Source organism: Phalacrocorax carbo, chromosome 3 (genome assembly GCF_963921805.1).
Source record: "Phalacrocorax carbo chromosome 3, bPhaCar2.1, whole genome shotgun sequence".
In the NCBI taxonomy this organism is placed as follows: Eukaryota; Metazoa; Chordata; class Aves; order Suliformes; family Phalacrocoracidae; genus Phalacrocorax; species Phalacrocorax carbo.
Window position 1 is genome coordinate 129,724,580 of NC_087515.1, and position 24,083 is coordinate 129,748,662.

At 43.0% G+C, this 24,083-nt stretch overlaps 1 protein-coding gene across 3 annotated transcripts; it reads left to right on the forward strand.

Annotated features, from left to right (window-relative positions):
• The first annotated feature begins 1 nt into the window (after position 1).
• GPN1 (GPN-loop GTPase 1) lies at positions 2 to 22,140 on the forward strand. Of its 3 annotated transcripts, none has more exons than XR_010372414.1 (15): positions 2 to 321; positions 409 to 502; positions 1,542 to 1,581; positions 3,088 to 3,154; positions 3,903 to 3,940; positions 4,485 to 4,563; positions 4,663 to 4,757; positions 6,836 to 6,881; positions 9,278 to 9,424; positions 14,601 to 14,683; positions 17,623 to 17,662; positions 18,374 to 18,464; positions 18,963 to 19,070; positions 19,704 to 19,914; positions 20,342 to 22,140. XR_010372414.1 is itself a non-coding variant. In XM_064448510.1 (14 exons), the coding sequence occupies exons 1-14, from the start codon at positions 157 to 159 to the stop codon at positions 19,808 to 19,810; spliced, it is 1,200 nt and encodes a 399-aa protein (XP_064304580.1). In that variant the 5' UTR covers positions 2 to 156; the 3' UTR covers positions 19,811 to 22,140. The 3 variants fall into 3 exon arrangements, 1 of the variants encoding a protein (XP_064304580.1); XR_010372415.1 differs by having other exon boundaries at positions 21,829 to 22,140; XM_064448510.1 differs by having other exon boundaries at positions 19,704 to 22,140.
• Positions 22,141 to 24,083: the final 1,943 nt, after the last annotated feature.

Sequence of the window (24,083 nt, forward strand, 5' to 3'; positions counted from 1 at the left end):
TCTTAACGGCGGCAGCCGGCCCCCCGAGCCCCGTGGGGGGATGCTGCCAGCCACTCCCGGGCCCCGGCCGGGCCGCCCAGCGCGGGGAGGCCGCGCGAGACCGCGGTGCGCACTCAGCCGGCGGCGGCAGGGCGACTGCAGGGCCCCGCGCTGGCCATGGCGGGGTGCTCTGCGGCCCCCCGGCCTCGCCGCCCTCTGCTCGACCCGGAAGGACAAGTGGGTGCTGGGAAGATGGCGGCGGCGAGTGGGCTGGCGGCAATGTCCCCGGTGTGCGTGCTGGTCCTAGGCATGGCCGGCTCCGGGAAAACCACCTTCGTGCAGGTGAGGGGCAGCTGGGGGGAGCTGTAGGTTTCCATTAGCGTTACCCCCATGTCCAGCGGGGCCTGACGCCTCCTCGTGTTCCCTTAGCGACTCGCGGCCCACCTGCATGGGCAACGCTGCCCCCCGTACGTGATCAACCTGGACCCCGCCGTGCATGACCTGCCCTTCCCCGCCAACATCGGTGAGTCCTGCTGCCCTGGCTTAGCCCCGGACGGTGGCGGGGGATGGGTGGTGTGAGGGAGGGGGTGGTCCCGGACCAGAGGTGGGGCGTCTTTGTGGAGGCCGCCAGAAGAAAGCAAGTATACTTTGCCATAAATAAACAAAACCCTTTTCGGTATAGTGCTTTTCATGTGTTTCGCGAGAGGGGGCGGGGTATGTGAGGTATTTGGCTAGGTTGTTTATATTCTAAGTGATTCCAAGTCGTAACACAAGAAGGACTTCGATTTTTTTTTTAAATTTAACTCTTTTCTCCTACTAATCTTTAACATGCGAATTTTTAGGGCCAAAGGCATTCTGCCTTCGCGTTTGTACCTTTTTTACATCATCTGGGGTGATTTGATGCGTTTGGGTTCTTGTGGGGTGTTTTTCTTTGTCAGTGATGAAAGTATTAGCAAATTCAATCAGGTTCCTTACATCCAGCACAATGGTCGCTATATGTGCTACCAAATAACTTCTTTAAAGCACTTTAAAAGACACGAATTTTAGAGAAAATACCGTAACAATAAAACAGACCTTATGTTTAGCTGTTGCAGAGGGCTTACTAGTCATTAGGTTTGTAAGGGTCCTGTCCCTTTAACTTTCTAAAGTTCGTCAGCCTGCCACTACAGAGGATAAGAAAGGCAGTGTGGATACCAAGGTTGTCTTATTGATGTCAGATGAATAACTGAGGTTCTGGTCCAGTGCTGGATCTCCAGTAATACAGTTAAATATGTATACTTTGTTAAACGATGTTGATCAGATGAGAAGTGAAGAGGTTACTGCGAAATACCTAAATTGGTGGTGTTTTGCATTAATTGCATTGGGTTTCATATGTATGTTGAGAGCATTGCAAATCTGTTAGATTTATTCTTCTTGGGAGATTTTTCCTATTGCTGCTAGTTCTATTACGGAGACAAAAAGAGACTTGTTAGAAAGAAGGGCTTTCGCCTCTCAGCAAACTGGTGAAGAAGGATATTTTAGAAGTGATGTCTTAAAACTATTTATATGTCTTCATCCTCTAGATATCAGGGACACTGTGAAATATAAAGAAGTAATGAAACAGTATCCTTTTTTGTCTAAATAATGATATTTTAAATTTCAGATTTTGTGAAAACAGTCTGTCACTCCTGAACACTACAATGAAGGGGGCAGGAGGTGTTGGGGATTGCAGTAATGCAGAATGTCGTGCAAAGATAAGAAGTTTTTGACTATGTATTTCTTGCATGCAAGGTTCGAAGTGTATGTTCTATGAGATTTGATACTCCTTAGGCCATTTTCTTCTGTGCTCAAAGTGATTCTGCGTAATAATACGTTTTTACAAATAATAGGCACTCTGCCCACATCTTCCCCCCCCGCCCCCTGTTGTTCTTTCAAAGAGCTTGTATGTTCCTTTGTGAAAGCCAGCAGCCTTTCCCCCATGTTTAACAAGTCTGATTTCATTTGTTATAAACAAAAATGCAAATTTCTATTTGCTTGTGGTAGGTGGAAAAAACTATTTCCATGTTTGACTGTAATCAAAGCATTGTTATCTTTCTGAATCTCAGGCATTGGACTGTTGGCTTTTGCTGCACAGTAGTTTGACTGTAGTTCAGTAACATTACACTAAAATGACTGCACTTCCAGAGGGGTATGGAGCTCCTTTCTCTCCTAAGTAATAGCTTGTGCAGATGGAGATAATATACAGTGTTTGGGTTTGACTTGTTAGTGTGGCTCTTAAATTTAATATTTTAGACAAGAATAAAGATGGTGGGGGATAGGATTCTTCATTTTGGGCTATTGTTTGATTTGGAGTTACCAGCAAAAAATCCAAGTCTAAGTTTGTAAGTTTCACTTTGGTATGTAGGTGCATTATTTGCTTTACTGTGTCTGTTAGCATCTCATTAAATAGTGCTTAAGGAGGGTATGTGGCCTCGTGTTTGAATATTAAGAGTAGTGGCCCTAGGAGACAGTATGTACTTAAGAATCAGTGTGGTTCTCATGCAGTAAAAAAAAAAAAGCCTGTGTTTCTTTGAACACAATTAGTATACAGATCTGTATGCATTAAAAATAATTTTGAAACCTTCATCTTTGACACTTTGAGTGTCTTTACAGCATTCATTACAGTTATAATTTAAATTCTGCTAAGAATTTACTTGTGCAAGAAATCTTTTAATTATATTTTGATGTGTAAATTCTTAAAACTAAGTGCATTCAGGGCATTGTTAAATTCTGTTAAATTGTTAAATACTGGCTGTGTTGTAAATCTTTTTGGAAAGACAAAGATGGCTTTGATGTATACACATAGGTATATTTTCCCTTTGTCCAGAAGGGTAATGCTTGAATAATGGCAAGAGGAAGCCACGGCATAGCCCCTTGTCTGACTGAAGAAAAGGACGTGTTTGGGCAAGAGAGAGACTACTTTGCATTTGTTACGCTGTTGCATCACTTAGGCTTAATTCTGTATTAGAAGTATTGTCTTTTGCTGCAAGGTATCCAATGTGCATTGTACCTGGCCAACTATTATCAGAATTTAAAAAGAAGCCCTCTGAGGTCTGCATAATCATCTGTTTTCCTAAATGAAATGCCTAGATATGGGCTGGGCCCAAATGGTGGAATAGTGACCTCTCTCAATCTCTTTGCTACAAGATTTGATCAGGTATGAGGTTGTTCCTATGTGATAACTGTGCTACAAATACTGTGCTGGGAGACTGTGGGGATTTCTGTGTGTTTGGGATCTCAGAGAGCACTGTGTTTGGTTAGCCTCCTAGTATTTCTTCGGAGTTGGAGTATTCTCCATACCGAACTATGTATTTTACAAAGGAGCCAAAGTGCGTTAACTTTCATTTGAGAGATTTCAGTTTTTCAGCTTTTTTAAAAGTAAAATTTAGAAACCACATGTACAGAACTCTCTTTTTTTTTTTTTTTTAAAGTTTTTGTACATAAGTCTATTGTTGCACTATTCAAGGTAAAATCTTTCATATGATTTGAAGTAGGGAAGCTCACTTCTGGAAACAGATCAAAGTTTCCTACAGTTATTTGGTAATTGACTGTTCTTTTAAATCATAATGCTAAATCAGCACTGGGGTGGGAACTTACGCAAGATATTGAGACAGTGCAATATCATAGTAAAAAGGTAGGGAACAACTGCATTTGTTATACCATTTCTTTAGCCAGGTAAAAGAACACAGGAAAAATCAAGGTTGTCTTTGACCTATGCAGTGTCTGAACCTTTTCCACCCTTCCTTAGTAGGGCGTTTTCACACATTGAAAAGCTTAGAGACTTTAATCTTCTTTTGATAAGTACCTGCTGCTGTGCAAGCTACTGTAGTTTCTGTTTTGAAATGATTCTGAAAGTTTCCTGTTGTGAGTCTAAATACAAAGTATACTCTTCCTTCTTCAATCAGGTGATGAAGTTTATTGAAAAAAGACAAAATGCATCCAAGTGAGTACATTCTACCAAGTTCTACTTTTCTGGGATCTGTGTGGGAAAAACACGTGAAATCCTAAAAAGGTTCTCTGCGTGTTTTCTATTTGGTTTTCAGCCTTGGTATAAATTCTATGTGAAAAAGGGCATAGACTTAGAACAGATAAACTAGTCTTTCTTCAGATACCTCAAAGAAATGTCTGCTGATTTGAGTTCTGCTTTTCTTGTCTTCCATTAGACTGTAATTTTTTTCTCATGCACTGTTCAGATAGGCAACAATTAATTCTTCTTCTGAAGAGTTTGCAGTACTGAGTGTCTCTCAAATTGATGCCTTCAACTTCAATAGAATCTGAAGAGAGTATGTGCTTCCTAGTTACAAAATTCACACAGGAAATTTTCAGGCATGCCACAAATCTTGTCACTGTTTGGGAGAAGCTTTTCTGATCTGTAACAGAATAATCATGTGATTTTCCATTACGTGCTTGTGGTAATCTAGTGAGAACAGGACCCTGTGCTTGACTAATTTTCCCTTATTGTTTGTTGGGGATGACTTCTTAAACAGGTATGTTATTATTGACACACCAGGACAAATTGAGGTATTCACCTGGTCAGCATCAGGAACCATCATAACTGAGGCCTTGGTAAGTGTTTTCTACATGACTTGACAGTGAGGCTGTGTGAAAGAAGTGGCTGTTGAACAGCATGTACTTATTGAAATATCTTTTACTTTGTGTATCTAGGCTTCCTCTTTTCCTTCAGTTGTTGTTTATGTGATGGACACTTCTCGCAGTACTAACCCTATCACTTTTATGTCCAACATGCTGTATGCCTGCAGGTAAGAAAAGCTGAAAATGCAGTCCATCTGCTTTGATTGCTGTGTCTCTTTGATACTTATTTTGGAGGGGAGTCACAGAATGGTTTAGGTTGGAAGGGACCTTTAAAGGTCTCTTTGCTCTCTACAGCTACCTGAAAGGAGATTGGGCTGAGGTGGGTGTTGGTCTCTTCTCCCATGTTATGAGTGATAGGACGAGAGGAAATGGCCTCAAATTGTGTCAGGGGTGGTTTAGACTGGATATTAGGAAGTATGTCTTTACTGAAAGAGTGGTCAGGCACTGGAACAGGCTGCCCAGAGAGGTGGGGGAGTCACCGTCCCTGGGGCTGTTCAAAAAAATCATGTAGACATGGCACTTCAGGGCATACTTTAGGAGGCAGTGTTGGTGTTGGTGGCTGGACTTGATCTTAAAGGTCTTTTCCAACCTTAATGATTCTATGAAAGACCATCTAGTCCATGACTGCTTCTGTGGGCAGGGACATTTTTCACTAGATCAGGTTGCTCAAAGCTGCATCCAACCTCACCTTGAACACCTCCAATGATAGGGCATCCACAGCTTCTCTGGGCAACCTGCTCTACTGTCTCACCACCCTCATTGTAAAAAATTTCTTCCTTATGTCCCATCTAAACGTACCCTCTTTCAGTTTAAAACCGTCGCCCCTTGTCCTGTCACTACAGGCCCTATCAAAAAGTCTCTCTCTACTATAAGCCCCCTTTATATACTGAAAGGCTGCAATAAGGTCTCCCTGAAGCCTTCCCTTCTCTAGGCTGAGCAACCCCAATTCTCTCAGCCTTTCTTCATAGCAGAGGCATTCCAGTCCTCTGATTGCTTTCATGGCCCTCCTCTGGACGCACTCTAACAGGTCCATGTCTTTCTTGGACTGTGGGCCCCAGAGCTGGACACAGGGCTCCAGGTGGGGTCTCACGAGAGCAGAGGGACAGAATCACCTCTCTCGACTGGCTGGCCATGCTTCTTTTGATGCAGTCCAGGATCCAATAGCCTTTCTGGGCTGCAAGTGCACATTGATGCCTCATATCCACTTAATCTGCTATTTCGGTTATTCTGTCTTAGTGGTTTTCCCTTTGGATAAGAAAAATAATTTAGGTGTCAATGGACATCTGGAGGTCATTGGGTCAAAGTCCCAGTGAAAGCATTAAATGATCCATGAGACCTTAGTGTGATAAAGGCTAGTTACAACAGATCTAACACAGCGCCTGTTGCTTATAAAATAATTTATCTAAGACGTGTCAAGACAGCCTAGTTTAAGCTCCTTCTTCTAAACACAGAATATTTTATTCTATTTTTAATATTATTGATAATTTCAGTGAATCTTCAGTATTTGTTTGGAGCTCAGCATTGCACGGAGTTCTTGATTTATTGTCTTCCTCTTCATACATGGATGTATCTTTTTTCTTTTGCATTGAAGTGAGGACTAAATACCTATTTAAAGATCTACCTATCTAGAGTTGACATAATTCATGGTAAATGTTGGTGAAATGTTTCAAAAAAACCCTATCAATCCTTGTACCGTGGTCAAAAGCTATATCACTTTGATAGGAGTATACAAAGTGTGTCTTATCACACGCTGCGTTTTCTGACTCTAGTGTTAGGCAAAAGATGCTAGAATATATTCAGTGAAATGAATATGTAAGCTCATGTTTCAAGGCAGTTTTGCTTTATAGATATTTTGAATTATTTGAATTCATTGCTCTGTTCACAAGTATCTCAGAACCTAAGATTTGAGTCAAAATAAAATGCAGAGGGTTAAAAAATGGGATCTGAGAGTCATAATCAAAGTAATCAAAATCAACTGGGTGTGTAGAAGGAGATGTTCTATCTTACAGACATGTGCTTACATCTTGCAGGGGACATACTTTGTTCAACTATGGTAAGGAAGATCTGGGTGAAAATTACATTCTAATTGATGCAGAGGAATATAATCACCTTTTGAAGTCAAATGTATTCAGTTTTGCACAAGTCTTGTCTGCCTTACGCTTAACTTGTTTTCAATTTTAATGAGATTTAAATTATTTTTTAATGTGGGGTTTTTGTGGGGTTCTTTGTTTTCTTTCCCCCCCAGTATCCTGTACAAGACGAAGCTACCTTTCATTGTTGTCATGAACAAAGTAAGTTAAAGCTATAGTTTCTGTGTCCTAGTGGAATATTGTTCTGTTTAGCTTGCTTTGCCATAGTGTCTTTGTCTTACTAGAATAGTAGATTTTTCTAGAAAAGAGAGGCTGGGAGTGAGCTACAGGCTAAAAACTGCATCCAAAAGGGTCTTTAATCTGGTATACAAATGCACAAGAAGAATTGGGGGATAGGCAGTTACCCCCAAACATTGAAGTTAGAGATCACAGAATGCCAGGTTGGAAGGGACCTCAGGGACCATCTAGTCCAACCTTTCTAGGAAGAGCACAGCCTAGACAAGATGGCCCAGCACCCTGTCCAGCTGACTCTTGAAGGTGTCCAACGTGGCCGAGTCAACCCCTTCCCTGGGGAGGCTATTCCAAAGGTGACTGTCCTCACTGAAAAATTTCCCTCTCATGTCCAACCAGAATGTCCCCAAGAGCAACTTGTGTCCATCCCCTCTTGTCCTCTCCATGGGACTCCTGGTAAAAAGGGAGTCTCTATCTTCTTTGTAGCTGCCCCTTAAGTACTGGTACATGGTGATGAGATCCCTTCTTGAAGAATGTTTTCACCTTAACCTTGGCTATAAGGAAACTTACCCTTGTTACGTAAGGGTAAGTTCATTACTGAATCTGCTCTTACAGTCCCCTGCTTTCTCAGAACAATTGTCTTAATCATTAATTATTTCTACTCAGCAGCAGGCTGATGGCACACAGTGTAACACCTGCCTGTTTTGAGGAAGGAGGCCCATGTATTGTAGCAGGCAAAACTTAACAAAAGGTGTTTGGTCCTGATCAGTGACACTAAAAATATGCCAATATTAGCCAGAAAGCAGATACTTACTAGCCTAAGGATACACCGCCACTGTTGTGTAAGGTACTTGTAGCCGTAAAGGAATGTTTTTGAACTTAACAGCTAGCTGGCTCTCTAAACTTAACAATTTAACATATTAAAAGAATCCCATTAGACTTTTGGTGTGAGTACTCTTTCTTGTCCCCACAGACATCTTTTATATTCAAGGAATTGCTCCCCAACATAGCAGGCTTTGTGTGTGTGTGTGCACGTATATACCATAGACTTCCCCTAGAAAACCCATGCTTTGAATGTGAAATTTTACCTCACAGCAGCCAAGTGGGATTAGTGTCTGATGTACTCCAACTACACACATCTTCCCAGCGACCCTTACCATACATGTCTTTGATACCTGCTTGCTTACTTAGCAAGCTTTTGCACACTGCCTTCTTTCTAACACTAGACAGTAATTTTAGAATAAGCTGTTAAGTTTTTTCTGTAGACAAAGGCACGAGGTAGGAAAATCATTCTCTCTTAAGAAAATAGGTTTTTTTTGAAAGAGTGAAAGAAATGAGACTTCATCAGTGTATGTAAGAAAAGGTAGGCCCAAGGCTTAGGATTCATAACTTTAAACTTCATTTTTATCTGGTGTTTAGCCTTCAGTAAGAAGTAAGGCCAACTGCATTTGAAGAATTTTTGACAAGCATTTTAAAACTGACCCTTGATAAGAATGAAAGAATCCCAAGGAACTGATATATGTGCAGTGACAAACACATAGATTTAAGGGATGTTAAGGTTTGCAGAGGGGGAAAAAAGGTAATTTGTAGAGTTGATTTAATTTTATTTATAGAATTTAATCAAGCTAACACTAAATAGTCAGGCTTTGACCCTCAATGGATTCAGCTCTCTCTTGAGAATCTCTTGAGTAATGCTAGGCAATACTTCCGTTATCTATTTTCCTCCTTCCCGTTGGTGCTGGGAAATGAAATATATCAGAGCGATAACACTGGATATACATTTGGTAAGGTATGTTTATAAAACTCTTTAAAAGACTGTTTGCATACTAATACATGTAAAATTATGGAACCATCTCACCTGTTTGTTTCCATCATCTTGCACTGAGTTCACAGCTCACTTTTATAAAGATCCTGTAGGCTGTTAACCAGCATAAAAATGGCTCCCTCTCCCCCCTGACCGCGAAGCCAATGAAGGTAGAATGGGATCTTCAATGAGGACTGTTCCTGTCTGGCCTCAATCATACAATCTAATATTTACAATTTAAGATTTCTTGTACAGTAAGCAATTTTTGGATGCCCCTTTCCAGTAAACCATAGAAGCCTTTAGACTTGCAATTTTTTCCTTAAACATGCCTTCTTAAAACTTGGATAGTGGTTGTTTGTCTTCTCTGTATTCAAGTAGTTGGTTTGATAAAAACAGAGCTTGGAAAACTTCAAACTAGGGCTGAATATTTTGAAAAGATCAGCATTTTGAAAAGTAAGTTTAAAATGGAATTTTTTATTTGTCGACTTAACAGCCTAAGGCTGAGAATCCATTGTTATTACTCTGAAAATTTTCTCTTTCTGAAAATTCTTTCTCCTTCCAGACTGACATAATAGACCACAGTTTTGCAGTAGAATGGATGCAAGACTTTGAGACTTTTCAAGATGCCCTGAATCAAGAGACATCCTATGTCAGTAACCTGACTCGTTCTATGAGTTTAGTGTTGGATGAATTTTACAGTTCACTGAAGGTAAGAATCTTCCATTTTTTACTACCTCTCATAAAAGACTGGAGAAGAGAAAGCTCAAGGAGGATATTATTGATGTGTGTAAATACCTGATGGGAGTAATTAAGTAAGACAGAGGCATGCTCTTTTCAGTGGTGCCCAGTGAAAGGACAAGAGACAATAGACATGAAGTGAAATACAGGAAACTGTGTTTAAACAGAAGAGGAAAAAAGAGCTACTGTAATTTTACTGATTGAGCACTGGAAAAGATGGTCCAGAGAAACTGAAGAGTCTCCATCAGTGGAGATACTCAAAACATGCTCATACAAGATCTTGAGCAACCTGTTCTAGTTAATCCTGCTTTTTGAGTGGGAGAGGCTGGACTAGATGATCTCCAGAGGTATCTTCCAATGTCAAATATTCTGTCCTGTACAAGGGCTTTGCACTGCTCTTTTGAACTGGAATCTGTTGATGAGCCTTGCATTGAGAGCGAGGATTTGTTGGTTTGAACATAAAGTAACTTTAGTTGCTTGTCACACTGAGTGGAAGCCTGAATCATTTAATACCGAATTGTGATTAATCATCAGAAGAAAGCTAAGATAGGCTGGTAAGAGGTAATGTTCTGTGTTGCAGTGTCTCCCATCTGAGATGATTTTTCTTGTTCTGAAAGTGTCAAGTACAGTTGGGCAATTTACTATGTAGGAAGAAGGGAAAGAATCTCAAAAACAAATGAAAAAAAATCCTCTGGGTATTTGCAGATGCAAGAAAAAGTGTGGGTGTTGGGTTTTTTGTTTGTTTTTTGGTTTTTTTTAATTACCAGGTTTTTAGAGGACAAATCCATTCAGTTTCTCTGAAAGCACTATACATTGGAAGATGTTAATGATATCATAGTCTTTGATAAAAGGGTTCAGCTAATTGTGTCCTTCATCAGCTTTATAGATATTGCAAGAAAGGCAATAAAAATAAGTGATTCCATTCATACAGATAATGATAATTTAGCCAAAACAAAAATAAGTGCCCTAAGTGGAACGATGTACAGTATTTCAAAACAGATTGTAGTGGTGCCATATATAGGATCAAAGTACTTCCTAGTTCTTATTTGCTAATCAGCTGTTTGTATGCACGTCATATCTATTAGAACAGTAGACTGGAGAGCAGGGCATATGCAAAGGATTATAGAGTAGAAGGCAGCTTGTACTTAAGCGCAATGAAAGTATAAATCACAGAATAGTAGGGCTGGAAGGGACCTCTAGAGATCATATTGTCCATCCCCACTGCATGAGCAGGCACACCCAGAGTGGGGGCACATGACCGTGTCCAGGCAGTTTTTGAATGCTTCCAGGGAACGAGACTCCACAACCTCTCTGGGCAGCCTGTGCCCCTGCTCTGGCACCCGCACAGGGAAGAAGTTCTTTCTCATGTTTAGCTGGAACTTCCTGTGTTCCAAATTGTGCCCATCACCCCTTGTCCTGTCATGGGGCACCACTGAAAAGTCTGGCCCCATCCTCTTTGACACCCACCCTTAAGATACTTGTATATATAAATAGATTCCCCCAGTCTTCTCTTCTCCAGGCTGAACAAGCCCAGGTCTCGCAGCCTTTCCTCACAAGGCAGATGCTCCAGCCCCCTGATCATCTTGGTAGCTCTCCGCTGGACTTGCTTGAGCAGTTCTGCATCCTTAAACTGGGGGGCCCCAAAATAAACACAGCACTCCTGATGTGGTCTCATTAGGGCAGAGTAGAGGGGGAGGATAACCTCTCTCACCCTGCTGGCCACAGTCCTTTTAATGCAACCCAGAGTATTGTTGGCCTTCTTGGCCACAAGTGCACATTGCTGGCGCATGATCAACCTCACTGCCACCAGCACTCCTGGGGCCTTCTCAACAGAGCTGCTTTTCGAGCAGGTCAGCCTCCAAGCTGTGCCGGTGCATGGGGTTGTTCCTCCCCAGGGGCAGGACCTTGCACTTGCTCTTGTTGAATCCCATGAGGCTCCCCTGGGCCCAGCTCTCCAGCCTGCCCAGCCCTCGCTGGGTGCCAGCACAGCCTCTGGTGCATCAGCCGCTCCTCCCAGCTCGGTGTCATCAGCGAACTTGCTGAGGGGACGCTCTGTCCCATCGTCCAGGTCACTGATTAATATATTGAACAGGACTAGACCCAGTACAGACCCCTGGGGAACACTGGGGTAATGTAAATTATGTAATTAATATTAAATCTTAATACATTACCAGCACAGTGCCTAGACTAATGCTTAAAATCCTTTGGAATACTTGATTGTTTGGATATTTACTGTACTATTGATAAAAATGCAAGGCTGTGTTGGAGAAAGTCTTATATTTGAAAGTGATTTGTTAAGATTGGCTTATAAAAAAGAGGGAGAATTTTCATTAGAGGATGTAAGATTCTTAACGGTCACCAAGTAGTGATTATTTATAGGCTTAATTAATGGTATTTTTAGATAATTGGTTTAATAAAAGCAGAACAAATGGCCAGATTGTAATGACAGACAAGTTCAAATTAGGAAGCAGATATGCATTTTGAATGTATTGCCATACTAGCTGACCAATTCTCTATCTCTTGCTGTTCTGGGAGTTGGACTGGGTACCTTCTAAAATGTGCTTCAGCTAAATACAAAGTATTAGAACTTCAGAGGCAAAATGTCAGTTCTTGTGGTCTATTTGATCTATGATGAGGTGCATCCCAGAGTCCTAAGGAAACATCCTAAGGGATGTTGTTGCCAAGACACTCTCCATGATACGTGAAGAGTCACAGCAGTCAGGTGAAGTCCCTAGTGGCTGGAAAAAGGGAAACATTGTGCCCATCTTCAAAAAGGGTAGAAGGGAGGACCCTGGGGACTACTGACCTGTCAGCCTCACCTCTGTGCCTGGGAACATCATGGAACAGATCCTCCAAGACACTATGCTAAGGCACATGGAGGACAGGGAGGTGATTCAGGACAGCCAGCATGATTTCACCAAGGGCAAGTCTTGCCTGACCAACCTAGGGGCTCTCTATGATGGAGCGACTGTATCAGTAGACAAGGGAAAAGCAACAGATGTCACCTATCTTGACTTTTATAAAGCTCTTGACACAGTCCCCCACAGCATCCTTCTCTCTAAATTGGCGACATACAGATTTGATGGATGGACTGTTTGGTGGATAAGGGATTGGTTGGATGGTCGCATCCAGAGGGTAGCGGTCAACGGCTTGATGTCCAGATGGAGACCAGTGACAAGTGGTGTCCCTCAGGGGTCCGTACTGGGACCAGTGCTGTTTAATATGTTAATATGATGACATACAGTGAGATTGTGTGCACCCTCAGCAAGTTTGCAGTGACACCAAGCTGAGCGGTGCAGTTGACACATCAGAAGGACGGGATGTCATCCAAAGAGACTTGGATAACCTGGAGAGGTGGGCCTTTGAGAACCTCATGAGGTTCAACAAGGCCAGGTGCAAGGTCCCGCACCTGGGTCAGGGCAATCCCTGACATCAATACGTGCTGGAGGATGAAGGGAGTGAGAGCAGCACTACCCAGAAGGTCTTGGGGTGCTGGTGGATGAAAAGCTGGACATGAGCCAACAGCAGCTATGAGGACAGGCTGAGAGAGTTGGGGTTGTTCAGCCTGGAGGAGAGAAGGATGTGGGGAGACCTTATTGTGGCCTTCCAGTATTTAAAGGGGGACTATAGGAAAGATGGTGACAATCTTTTTAGCAAGGCCTGTTGTGACAGGACAAGGGGTGATGGTTTTAAACTAAAGGAGGGGAGATTTAGACTGGATCTAAGGAAGAAATTTTTTGCAATGAGAGTGGTGAAGTACTGGAATGGGTTGCCCAGAGAGATGGTAGATGCCCCATCCCTAGAAACATTCAAGGTCAGGTTGGATGGGGTTCTGAGCAACCTGATCTAGTTGATGGTGTCCCTTCTCATTGCAGGGGGCTTGGACTAGATGACCTGTAAAGGTCCTTTCCAACCCAAATCATTCTATGATTTTGCTCTTTTATTCTGGTATACTGATATTGCAGTATTACAAGTAGTTAGTATGACTAGGCTCAGAATGAGAACTTGGATTATTAACAATAACCAAGTAAACTGAAGAAAGACTTGATCTTTCAAGTTGTCCTATCTATATGTTTAGGCATTCTGTTCTGTTAACTATGCTTTTTGTGGGGTTTTGAGATTGGAGGTATAAGGATGTAAGGTTTTCTTTTTTTCTGTTACTTCCCCCTGTCGAACGCACACCCCCACACCCCCACAAAATTTGTAACAGTGTCATGGTTCAGCCCCAGTCAGCAACTAAACACCCCACTGCCGCTCGCTCACTGCCCCCACCCCTGTGGGATGGGGCAGAGAATCAGAAGAGCAAAAGCAAGAAAAAAATCTTGTGGGTTGAGATAAGAACAGTTTAATCACTAAAATAAAATAATAATTATAATAACAGTTATGATAATGTAATAAAAAGGAAAAGGGGAAGAAAGGGAGAAAAAAACCAGAAACACAAACGATACAACTGCTTACCACCCACCGACCAACACTGCCCCTCCCCCAGCTGGGATTGCTGCCTCCCCCCCCCGGCCAGCCCCTCCCAGGTAACACACTGGGCATGACGTGACATGATATGGAATATCCCTTCGGCCAGTGTGAATCCGCTCTCTTGGCTGTGCCCCCTCCCCTCCCGGCTGCTTGTGCCCCCGGCAGAGCATGGGAGGCTGGAAAAGTCCTTGACTCGTGTGAGCCCTACCCAGCAACAAGCAAAACATCGGTGTGTTACCAACATTGTTTTCATACTAAGTCCAAAGCACAGCACTGGGCCAGCTGCAGTGAAGAAAATCAACTCTATCCCAGCTAAAACTATGACAAACAGACTGGAAAACCCAGGTTCCTGGGTTAAATAAGACAGAGAGACGAAGAAAGAAAGAAATAAAACAAAAGAAAAATCAACAACAACAAAACCCCAAACATTAACAGCAGGTAGAGAAGGAGGCTGAAAGTAGGAATGACAGAAGTATTGCTACACACTGCTATGCCACTGTGATGATTAAATGGGCATTAGATTGCCCTATATTTTTAGTTTATTGTTGTGGGGTTTTTTTGTTTTGGTTTTTTTTTAAGGTACTACTTAGTCTTTCCAGCTCTGATCATTCATCAGTTACTTAAAAACTTGGTTCACTTACTCTTCAGATCTGGTATATGGTTTTCTTTTATAGGTGGTTGGTATTTCTGCTGTGCTCGGAACAGGACTGGATGATTTTTTTGTTCAGCTTTCTAAAGCTGTAGATGAATATGAGAGGTAAGGTGATAACTTTTGGTCCCTGACCCAGTGAATATTTTTATTGAAGTTACTGATTCATGAGGCTACTCCTTTGGTTTGAAAGACTGTTTGATTTTCACAGCTGAGATAGTCTATGGTTTCTCATAAACCTAAGTGCAAGAGTCAGCATAAAAAGGAGCAGTCAAAAGGAACTATTCAGTGGTGAATTTTTGTGCTAACTGTTCTGTGAAAAAGTAAAAGCTATCTGTGCCAGCAGATCAATGAAGTAATTTTTTTCCTCTGATACCATAAAATTATCAAGGTTTGAATTGTCTTCAGGAAGCTAACAGACCAGTTTGGCAGACTGAATAGATGAGAAAGTTGAAATTCAAAAATTCTTTGTGAATGTGCTCCTTACTGGATTCCTCCCCATGAAATACTGCCAGACTGCTCTAAAACATTAGAAAGCAAATCCAGTAACTTGGATTACTTGGAAATACCCAAGCCAGACCATAGATTATTGTTAGAGGAAAACATGTCATGCTGGATTGGATAGCCAGAGAGAGGCTGCTACAGCTTTGTGCTCCCAGATCAGATGAGTCTCCCCTGGTCATTACCCCAGGTCTGCATACTGCCTAGTCTCTGCTTACATGCAAGTACACTTCTTTATTCCCTTATCCCTCTATTTCTCACACTTGTCCTTCTGAAATCTCCTAAATACCTCCCTTTTCCCACCTTTGGTTCCTCCCCTAAACAACCCATAATAAATCCTGTCCTATTCCCAAACGCTCTTTCCCTGCATCCCATAACGTGTCCTGCACCCCAAGGCAGCCACAAGGTGATCCAGAGAGCTCCCGATGAAGCATGGTGATGGGTTTCACACCTGGACCATGGGGCTGGTGGTTCTCCTGGCAGGAGCTGGGACAGAGTATCCTTTCCTTGGAGTCCTTAATTTGGATTCCCTGCCTGCCACCATGCCCCTGTGTTCCTCTGGCCTTGTTGAGATGGGTCTTTGAGGGTTTGGCTCTCCTGTGATGGACCTGGGATTATTTGGACAGAATATTATTTGTGCTTTCCCAAATGTCTCTCTGCTCTTTGGTGATGCTGAGGAGTTTTACCACGTAACCTAATGATTATTCTGGGATACACTGCCTGTATAACAAAACTTTAGATAAGGGTTTTGTGTAAGCCACCAGTGTGCACTTGCAGCCCAGAAAGGCTATTGGATCCTGGACTGCATCAAAAGAAGCATGGCCAGCCAGTCGAGAGAGGTGATTCTGTCCCTCTGCTCTCGTGAGACCCCACCTGGAGCCCTGTGTCCAGCTCTGGGGCCCACAGTCCAAGAAAGACATGGACCTGTTAGAGTGCGTCCAGAGGAGGGCCATGAAAGCAATCAGAGGACTGGAATGCCTCTGCTATGAAGAAAGGCTGAGAGAATTGGGGTTGCTCAGCCTAGAGAAGGGAAGGCTTCAGGGAGACCTTATTGCAGCCTTTCAGTATATAAAGGGGGCTTATAGTAGAGAGAGACTTTTTGATAGGGCCTGTAGTGACAGGACAAGGGGCGACGGTTTTAAACTGAAAGAGGGTACGTTTAGATGGGACATAAGGAAGAAATTTTTTACAATGAGGGTGGTGAGACAGTAGAGCAGGTTGCCCAGAGAAGCTGTGGATGCCCTATCATTGGAGGTGTTCAAGGTGAGGTTGGACAGGGTTTTGGGCAAGTTGACCTAGTGAAAGAAAGACTCATAGAATCATTAAGATTGCAAAAGACCTCCAGGATCATCAAGTCCAACTGTCAGCCCAGCACTACTATGCTTCCTAAACAATACCCTGAAGTGCCACGTCTATACTACTTAAATACCTCTGGGGGTGGTGGCTCCCCCACCTCTCTGGGCAGCCTGTTCCAGTGCCTGACCACTCTTTCAGTAAAGACATATTTCCTAATATCCAATCTAAACCTCCCCTGACACAATTTGAGGCAATTTCTTCTCATTCTATCACTAGTAACTTGGGAGTAAAAGACAATCACCCACCTTGCTACAACCTCCTTTCAGGTAGTTGTAGAGTGTGATAAGGGCTCCCCTCAGCCCCCCCTTCTCCAGGCTAAACCCCCCCAGCCCCCTCAGCCGCCCCCCAGCACACTTGTGCTCCAGACCCTGCCCCAGCCCCGCTGCCCTGCTCTGGACACGCTCCAGCCCCTCAAGGCCCTTCTTGTCCCGAGGGGCCCAAACCTGAGCCCAGCATTCGAGGTGGGGCCTCCCCAGGGCCGAGCACAGGGGCCCCATCCCTGCCCGGCTCCTGCTGGCCACACCAGGGCTGACACAAGCCCGGGGGCTGGTGGCCTCCTTGGCCACCCGGGCACTGCTGGCTCATGCCCAGCCGGCTGTCAGCCAGCCCCCCCAGGGCCTTCTCCGCCGGGCACTTCCCAGCCCCTCTGCCCCAGGCCTGGGGTGTTGCAGATGTCCCTGCTCATGTAAGGGAGGTTAGACTAGATGATCTTTAAAGGGGTCTTCCAACCCAAACCACTCTCATGATTTTAAGAAGAGGGTATCCACATCCACATTATTCTTACTTCATTAAAGAAATATTTCAAAGGTCCCATAATGGTACGATAGTTTGGAAGTCTGTGAACAGTCTTCTGTATGAGGTCCCATTGAACTGTCTTAAGAGGCACAAGTACTGGCAGAGAAAGTCATGTCTGTGATTTGAGGAAAGTGATAAATCTGCTGATTGGGTATAGCAGGGAAATGACTACCTCAGTCAAGCTGGTTTAATTTCTTATCTAATAAGACAGTGTGAGAAAGGTTTGCTATTTTAATGAAGTATGTTGACTTATTTTAGACTAATTTGTTTCAGAATCTATATCTGGGTAAAAAGCCCACTGAAACCTTTTTTGGGAGTAGATACGAGTCTCCAAGATGTTCTTTGCTTAATATAAATCACATATTAGTTCACACTGAATGTATTTTTCTTTTCAGAGAATACCGTCCAGAATATGAGCGTCTGAGAAAAACAGTGGTAAGTATTTTAAACTGTTGTATACTTGGGCAGTGTATCTTTGGTCATTTTTATGTACACAATTGCCTGTATTTTGGGAGGGTCTAACAACTCATTTGCTAATCATACGCAGTGTGGAAAATGTCCAGTCCTGAAGCTCACCATCTGTCTTTTATTCCTAGATGCGGTGGATCACATCTTCACAAAAATAAAGATGTTCTGAGCAACATTTGTTTTACAGTGTTTTAGTTCTAATAATTTATTTCGGCAAATTGTGAGAAAATGATCAGGAAAGATTTTTATATTTTCCATTGAGAAGGATAGAGACTTTTTAAAAAATAACTTTCCAAAGTGATCTGTTGATCACTGTATCTTTCCACACCAGTTAAGTGTGTTTTGACTTAGACAATTAATAACAAAGACTGAATTGCAGTACCAAAACCAGTAGCTGTGCTCACCTTTAATTCAGGCTGTCCAAAGGGCAGTTCTCTGCAGGCACAACTTCACTGAGTTTGGTTCCTGATGCTGCTGAAAGTGTTCTTGAAGTCCGCCATGCTGGAGGCTGCTTTCCATGTTTATCCAAAAGTTCTGTGTAACCTTAGGTATAATGTAAGATCTGCTTATTGACTTCTGGTTTCTGGCTGGGGGATAGACTGCTAGTATTGGGTGAGATTACTCTTCTACTGATGTTTTAAATGTACTCAGAGTCTGCAAATAATTTTGTACCTACAGGAGAAAGCTCAAAATAAACAAAAGAGGGAGCAGCTGGAACATTTGTGGAAGGACATGGGCAGTGTGTGTGTGCAGGGAAACACACTTGCAGGTACCTTACTAGGAAGATTAAGTTTCCTGCAGAAGTTGTCTGAAGAGTTTGCCTGGAGAAGTCATACTGTGCTTTTCTGTCTTCACAGCAAAAGCAATAAAGCAACTGATATTGGTAAAGAGGAGTGGGGCTTTAGTTCCTGTGGGATGGGTCAGACTTAGCTCTTCTATGTGTCAGTCACAGACATGAGAAGAAGAAACCGTGCTGTGTAGATAAAACAGTGTACCTACTAAAAGTAATGAAATACTTCATAAAAGGTGAAACAGTCAAATTAGAATATGAGAAAGCTCTGCTGTTGGTTCAGCTGTTGCTTTATATGAGGTTGAGTGTGGTGCTGATGCAGTCTGTCCTGGATCTTTGGAATCGAGAAGCAGTTTTCTGTCCCATCAGAGTAGGTGTTAGTTGCTGTGTTTATGAGCAAATAGAAATTGTCATTGCATGAACTAACTTACTTGTTAGCACACTGTTTTGTGTATAGCTATTTCTGCTCCCTTCAAGGGTCTGATGATACTTCTGCAATGGGTCCCTCTGAGCTGATCCTAACACGAGGAACTCTTGATGAAGAAGAAGAGAGGGAGAGTGATACTGATGACATTGACCATGAAGGTAAGGAAATGAGGGGTATGATCTGGTCAAAACGCTGCCTCTCTAGTCAGGAAATACCTTCTGTAATTCGTTAACTGGATTGACTGTAATGAGAGCCTAGAAAACAAGCAAACGTTCAGTCAGGTAAATATAGGTGTCTGAATCTGTAGCAGAAGCCCAGCTGCGATGCTGAGCCCACTGATACCACTCTCTAACCTTTGTGGAAGTTGAATTGTAAATTTTCTATTCAAGTAATGATTTTTAATAGGTGTATAACATGCATAAACCAGACAACTTAGGCTTGAAACACACAGTGACCTCTGAACCTGATTAACACACAATATGTTTCATCATCTTTTTGCCCTTACAGTTTCCGCCCCTGGCTCTCTTCCCTTTTCCTGTGACCCCTGGTCTTGGAGCAATTTTCTAAGTTCTTAGTGTGTGATTTTTCTTTTATATAGCTCACAGGCTTAATCTTCATTTTTTCCCTGTTCCATTGATTTTTAGGATCACTTGTTTCTTTTGCTTTGTAATGACATTGAAGATCAAATAGACTTGTATGTGTTGCTCTGACTAGCCTGACTCTAGCTTTCTTCAGTAACACAAGTAGAACAAGTGCTGAAATACTGCTGAACTGTGGATTTTTTCCCCCAGTTACTGAGGAGAGTCATGAAGAACCAGCCTTCAGAAACTTTATGCAGGAGACACGGATGAAATACCAGAGAAGAAGCAACCCAAATGAACAAAACCTTCAGAAATAGAGGGTTTGGAATCCTTTGTAATGGAGTTAAAAGTAAAGCGACAGCATAAAGAAACTTGCATGGAACCATGCGTGAAGTCTTCTATCTGTGGATAGTTTCCTCTGGTATAGTTCTACCTTTCTTCCTGCAGTAACTGTTGGTCATGTGAGTTGAAAGTCTTGTATCTGACTGACTGGCCATTTGGCCATCTGCCACATCTGCCTTCCTGAAGCTGAAGGAACCAGATAGGACTTCCTTTTGCTCCAAATTCTTTAGACATGCCTGTTGAGAGCTTAGATTTTGAGCTCTGACAGCATTATCATCCAGAGTACTTACTGGTCTCCAGAAGTGTGATATGTTCACGTTGTGCAGACCAGCTGTCTGCTGCAGCCAGGACACAAGTGAAATCTCCATTGCATGAAACTTCATCAATCTAGTGTTTGATATTTTGGTTTTAGTTAAATATATTTTATGTACTAACAAATGTGTGATGGTTAATAGCAGGAGATTTCATTTCCCTGTTCTAACGTGAGACTTTTTCTATCCTTACAGCCCATCCGTATGGATGCACAGCAAATGCATCTTAATTACATTACATAGACACAATACAGATGCCTCCTTGGAGAGTCCCGATTAAATAAAATTCCCAGAAGGGAAAGTAATAAAAAGAACCTGGCTTGATTCAGCTGAGGACCAAAGTATGCATTCATAGAATCATAGAATGTCCTGAGTTGGAAGGGACCCACAAGGATCATCAAGTCCAACTCCTGTCCCTGCACAGGACAACCCCAAATTTACACCGTATCTCTGAGGGTGTTATCTAAGTGCTTCTGAAATAGTGTCAGGCTGATGCCATGACTACCTCCCTGGGGAGCTTGCTCACATTGCTGTGTATTGGCTGCATATATCTGTAGATAGCATAAAACAAAGGCATTTCTGTAGATGAGTGCTTACATGGAACGTAGACAAAGACTTGAAGATTGGCTGATACTTATTTTCCTGGAAGGCACCATGGGCACGGATGTTCACTTTCTGTTCACCATTCTGAACCCTGGAATCTTTGTCATCTTTCCCCCAATACAATGCTGTGGCCTTAATAGATTTCTCAGTGGGAATCTGGCAGCAGGGTCTGCTAGCACAAGTTCTGTAGGTTCGTGGAAAACCAGTTTCTGTGAATTTTAAAAGTAAAACTGGCAGGGAAGGGAAATTGACAACCAGCTGTTACCTGCCAGCTCTTATATGGTTACTGCTTTATTAATGTCGAGCTTTCCAAGAATATGACAATTTCAAATTTAAACTAGACTGATCCTAATAACAATGATTATCAGAAGCAAAGCTGAAATAAAGATTTCATAGCATACTGGTAAGGTTAAAAATACATTTGTTGTTAATTGTAGAACAGTTTGGGTTAGAAAGGACCTTTACAGGTCATTGAGTCCAACCGCCCTGTAGTGAACAGGGACACCTTCAACCAGAGCAGGTTGCTCAGAGCCCTGTCCAGCCTGGCCTTGGGTGTTCCCAGGGATGGGGCATCGACCACCTCTCGGGGCAGCCTGGGCCAGGGTTTCACCACCCTCATCGTAGAAAATTGCTTACTTAGATCTAGTCTGAATCTACCATCTTTTAGTTTATAACCGTTACCCCTTGTCCTGTCACAACAGGCCCTACTAAAAAGTTTGTCATGTTTTTTGTAAGCCCCTTTTAAGAATTGAAAGGCTGGAATAAGGTCTCCCGATAGACTTCCCTTCTGCAGGCTGAACAACCCCAACTCTCAGCCTTTCTTCATAGGGGTGGTGTTCCAGCCCCCTGTTTTTGTGGCCTTCCTCCGGACTCGCTCTAACAGGTCCATGTCTGTCTTCTACTGTGAGCCCCAGGGCTGGATGCAGTGCTCCAGGTGGGGTCTCACCTGTTGCAGGAGTCACTTTCTAGCTCAAACAGAATCCAGTATGTAGCATTGTAGCAAGGCTTGCTAAAGCCATAGTCCCCAAGCTGTGAACTTTTGACTAGAAATGCTGACCCTATACTGAACTTTTTCTCAGCTACATGAAGGAAGGCCCTGAAACTAGTGCAAACCAGACAGATAAGGTAGCCACAACCATCAGAAGAAGCTGCATCCATTAAGATAAGAAAGAGAATGTCCTGCCTGGAGACAGAGAAAGGATCCAATAAGGAACAAGAAGACCCCCAGACCCAAATATTGTTATTGGACTGAACTATTGTGTGAGAGGAGGGGAAGTTAAATTGGAAGAGTATAATTGCCCAGGGATTTCTTTGTTTGGAGTCCCTTTCCAGAGGCACCCAGCTCGAGCTGTTCTTTGCTGCTGTACCGCTCAATAAATGCATCTGAGATACATTGGGTCAGAGATGCTGCTTTGGGAAAACCTAGAGTTGAGCCTGAAGGGAGAGAAATCACCTGAGAGCGAGTGTGTGTGCGTGAGTGAGGAGTCGGAAAGGAACACCTGTTGGCTCGGTGGAGCTGCCCACTGCGAAGGGACTCTGGTCCTAGCAGTTAAAGTCTCAGTCCTAGGAGTTAAAGTCTTGGGTGGTGTGTGTGGGACTCCCTGAATGGTGTGTGAGTGCTCAGGCTGCAGCTTTAACAGTTTGGTGACTCAGATGGGACCCTAGGTCACCACTTTCCTATCCTCTTGCCTCCAAACATGCAAGTGCTGGCAGCGGGTGAATTCACCTGGGACCTTTGGAGCAGGAGGCTGGAAAGGGTGGGTGTTAAAATTCCCTCAGCAGACTTGAGACTAGTGATTTGGGAGGTGCGTGGCCTGATCAGCGTAAACCACAAAAGAAGCAGAAAGGAGGTGTGTGGCCTGAACAGCGTGAATCACCAGAAGAAAAAGGTGGTGCGTGGCCTGACCAGCATAAAGCACATGTAATTGAGACCCTGATAGTAGGAATAAGAAATGGGAAATGCACCCTGTGTGGAAAAGGGGATGTCCTTGGCTGAGGTCTTAATGAACTGGGAGGAAGGTTACGGTACACCAGAATTATCGAAAAGGGCACAATCAAATTAATGCGAAGATGAAAGGCCGTTTATTACAAGAATGGCAGGAGGGAGCCCTCTGCCATTATGGCCAACCTGAGGAACCTTCAATCCATCAAATTAATGTATTTGAGATATCGACTGGAGAATAAGTACCCATACCAAATAGATTACTGGTATGTGTGGCATGCATGGTCTGGGTGATATCCTGAAGAAAATGGAATTTTCCACTAAGCAATAACAATGAATCATGTGAGCTTGGCAAAACATAATTTGGCGGCCAGAGAAGGGAGCTGAGAGATAGGGAAGCATTTGTTTTACTACTATATCCTTGAAGAGAGCTGACAGACTGATAAAAGCAAGCATCCCACCTCAGAAGATGCTGAGAACTGGGTGATAAAGTGTGTAGTCAAGGAGAACAACTAATTGGGATGCTGATAAGAATTAAAACTAAGTGTCCTTTAGGTTAACTATCCTTATTATAATACTAAAAATCACACCCATAGGCCAGAAACCCCCCCCCACTCAAATAAGCCCCCCACGCTCTGAGCACGCATGGTAAATTTAAAAGGAGCTATGCCTGTAAGGTGAAGTGAGAAAGAAAGAAATTAACCAATTATTAGCTGAGGGGTGTGAATATTAGCTGTGGCTGACACATTTAACTGTATAAATACCTTGTAGTTTCTTGGTGTGGTGTGCTGGCTTTGTGGAGTTACCACCCAGCACCCATCTTTGCACAAAAATGAAATTACTACAATAGACCTGCTCTGTGTGTATTTTGGCGTTTTACACACTGGGTGAACAAACCTGCTTTCAGGAAGACAGATTTCCTGCCTACAGGAAGACACCGAGAGGTATGCCCAGCCATTCTCGAATGTATGTACAGGGTATAATCCGAATTGGAGTGACACTCAAATACTCTTAAGGGAACTCTTTCGCCCTACTAAAGGGAATGAATAATAATGCTGAATTAACTGATGGGAGGAAACAGAAACCCCTAGCCAGTAAATTATTCAAACTGGGACTATAATCATGCAGGGATCAAGCCATTTCTCAGACAGGGCTCTGAAATGTAGTAGAAGCCATTAGAGCTTGTGGGGAGCTAGGGGTGAACTGGACTAAAGTACAACAATTTTGAGTATTGCTGTGTTTGTATGTGATGGGCACAAGGCAAGGCAAAAAGCTGAGCAGATTAGAGGAGGGGGAAAGGGGCAAAAGAACGGGGCAAGTTTACTGGCTGCAGCTTTCACAAGGAATTTGCAAGTGAGAAACTAGAGACCAGTGTGCAGTGGGAAAGAAGAC

Bases quoted from the DNA above. Each gene is read 5' to 3' on its own strand.
- GPN1 (XM_064448510.1), top strand. From the start codon at position 157: ATGGCGGGGTGCTCTGCGGCCCCCCGGCCTCGCCGCCCTCTGCTCGAC. The intron at 3,941-4,484 runs GTGAGTACATTC...CTTCTTAAACAG, and splicing joins AAAAGACAAAATGCATCCAA to GTATGTTATTATTGACACAC. The intron at 4,758-6,835 runs GTAAGAAAAGCT...TTTCCCCCCCAG, and splicing joins AACATGCTGTATGCCTGCAG to TATCCTGTACAAGACGAAGC.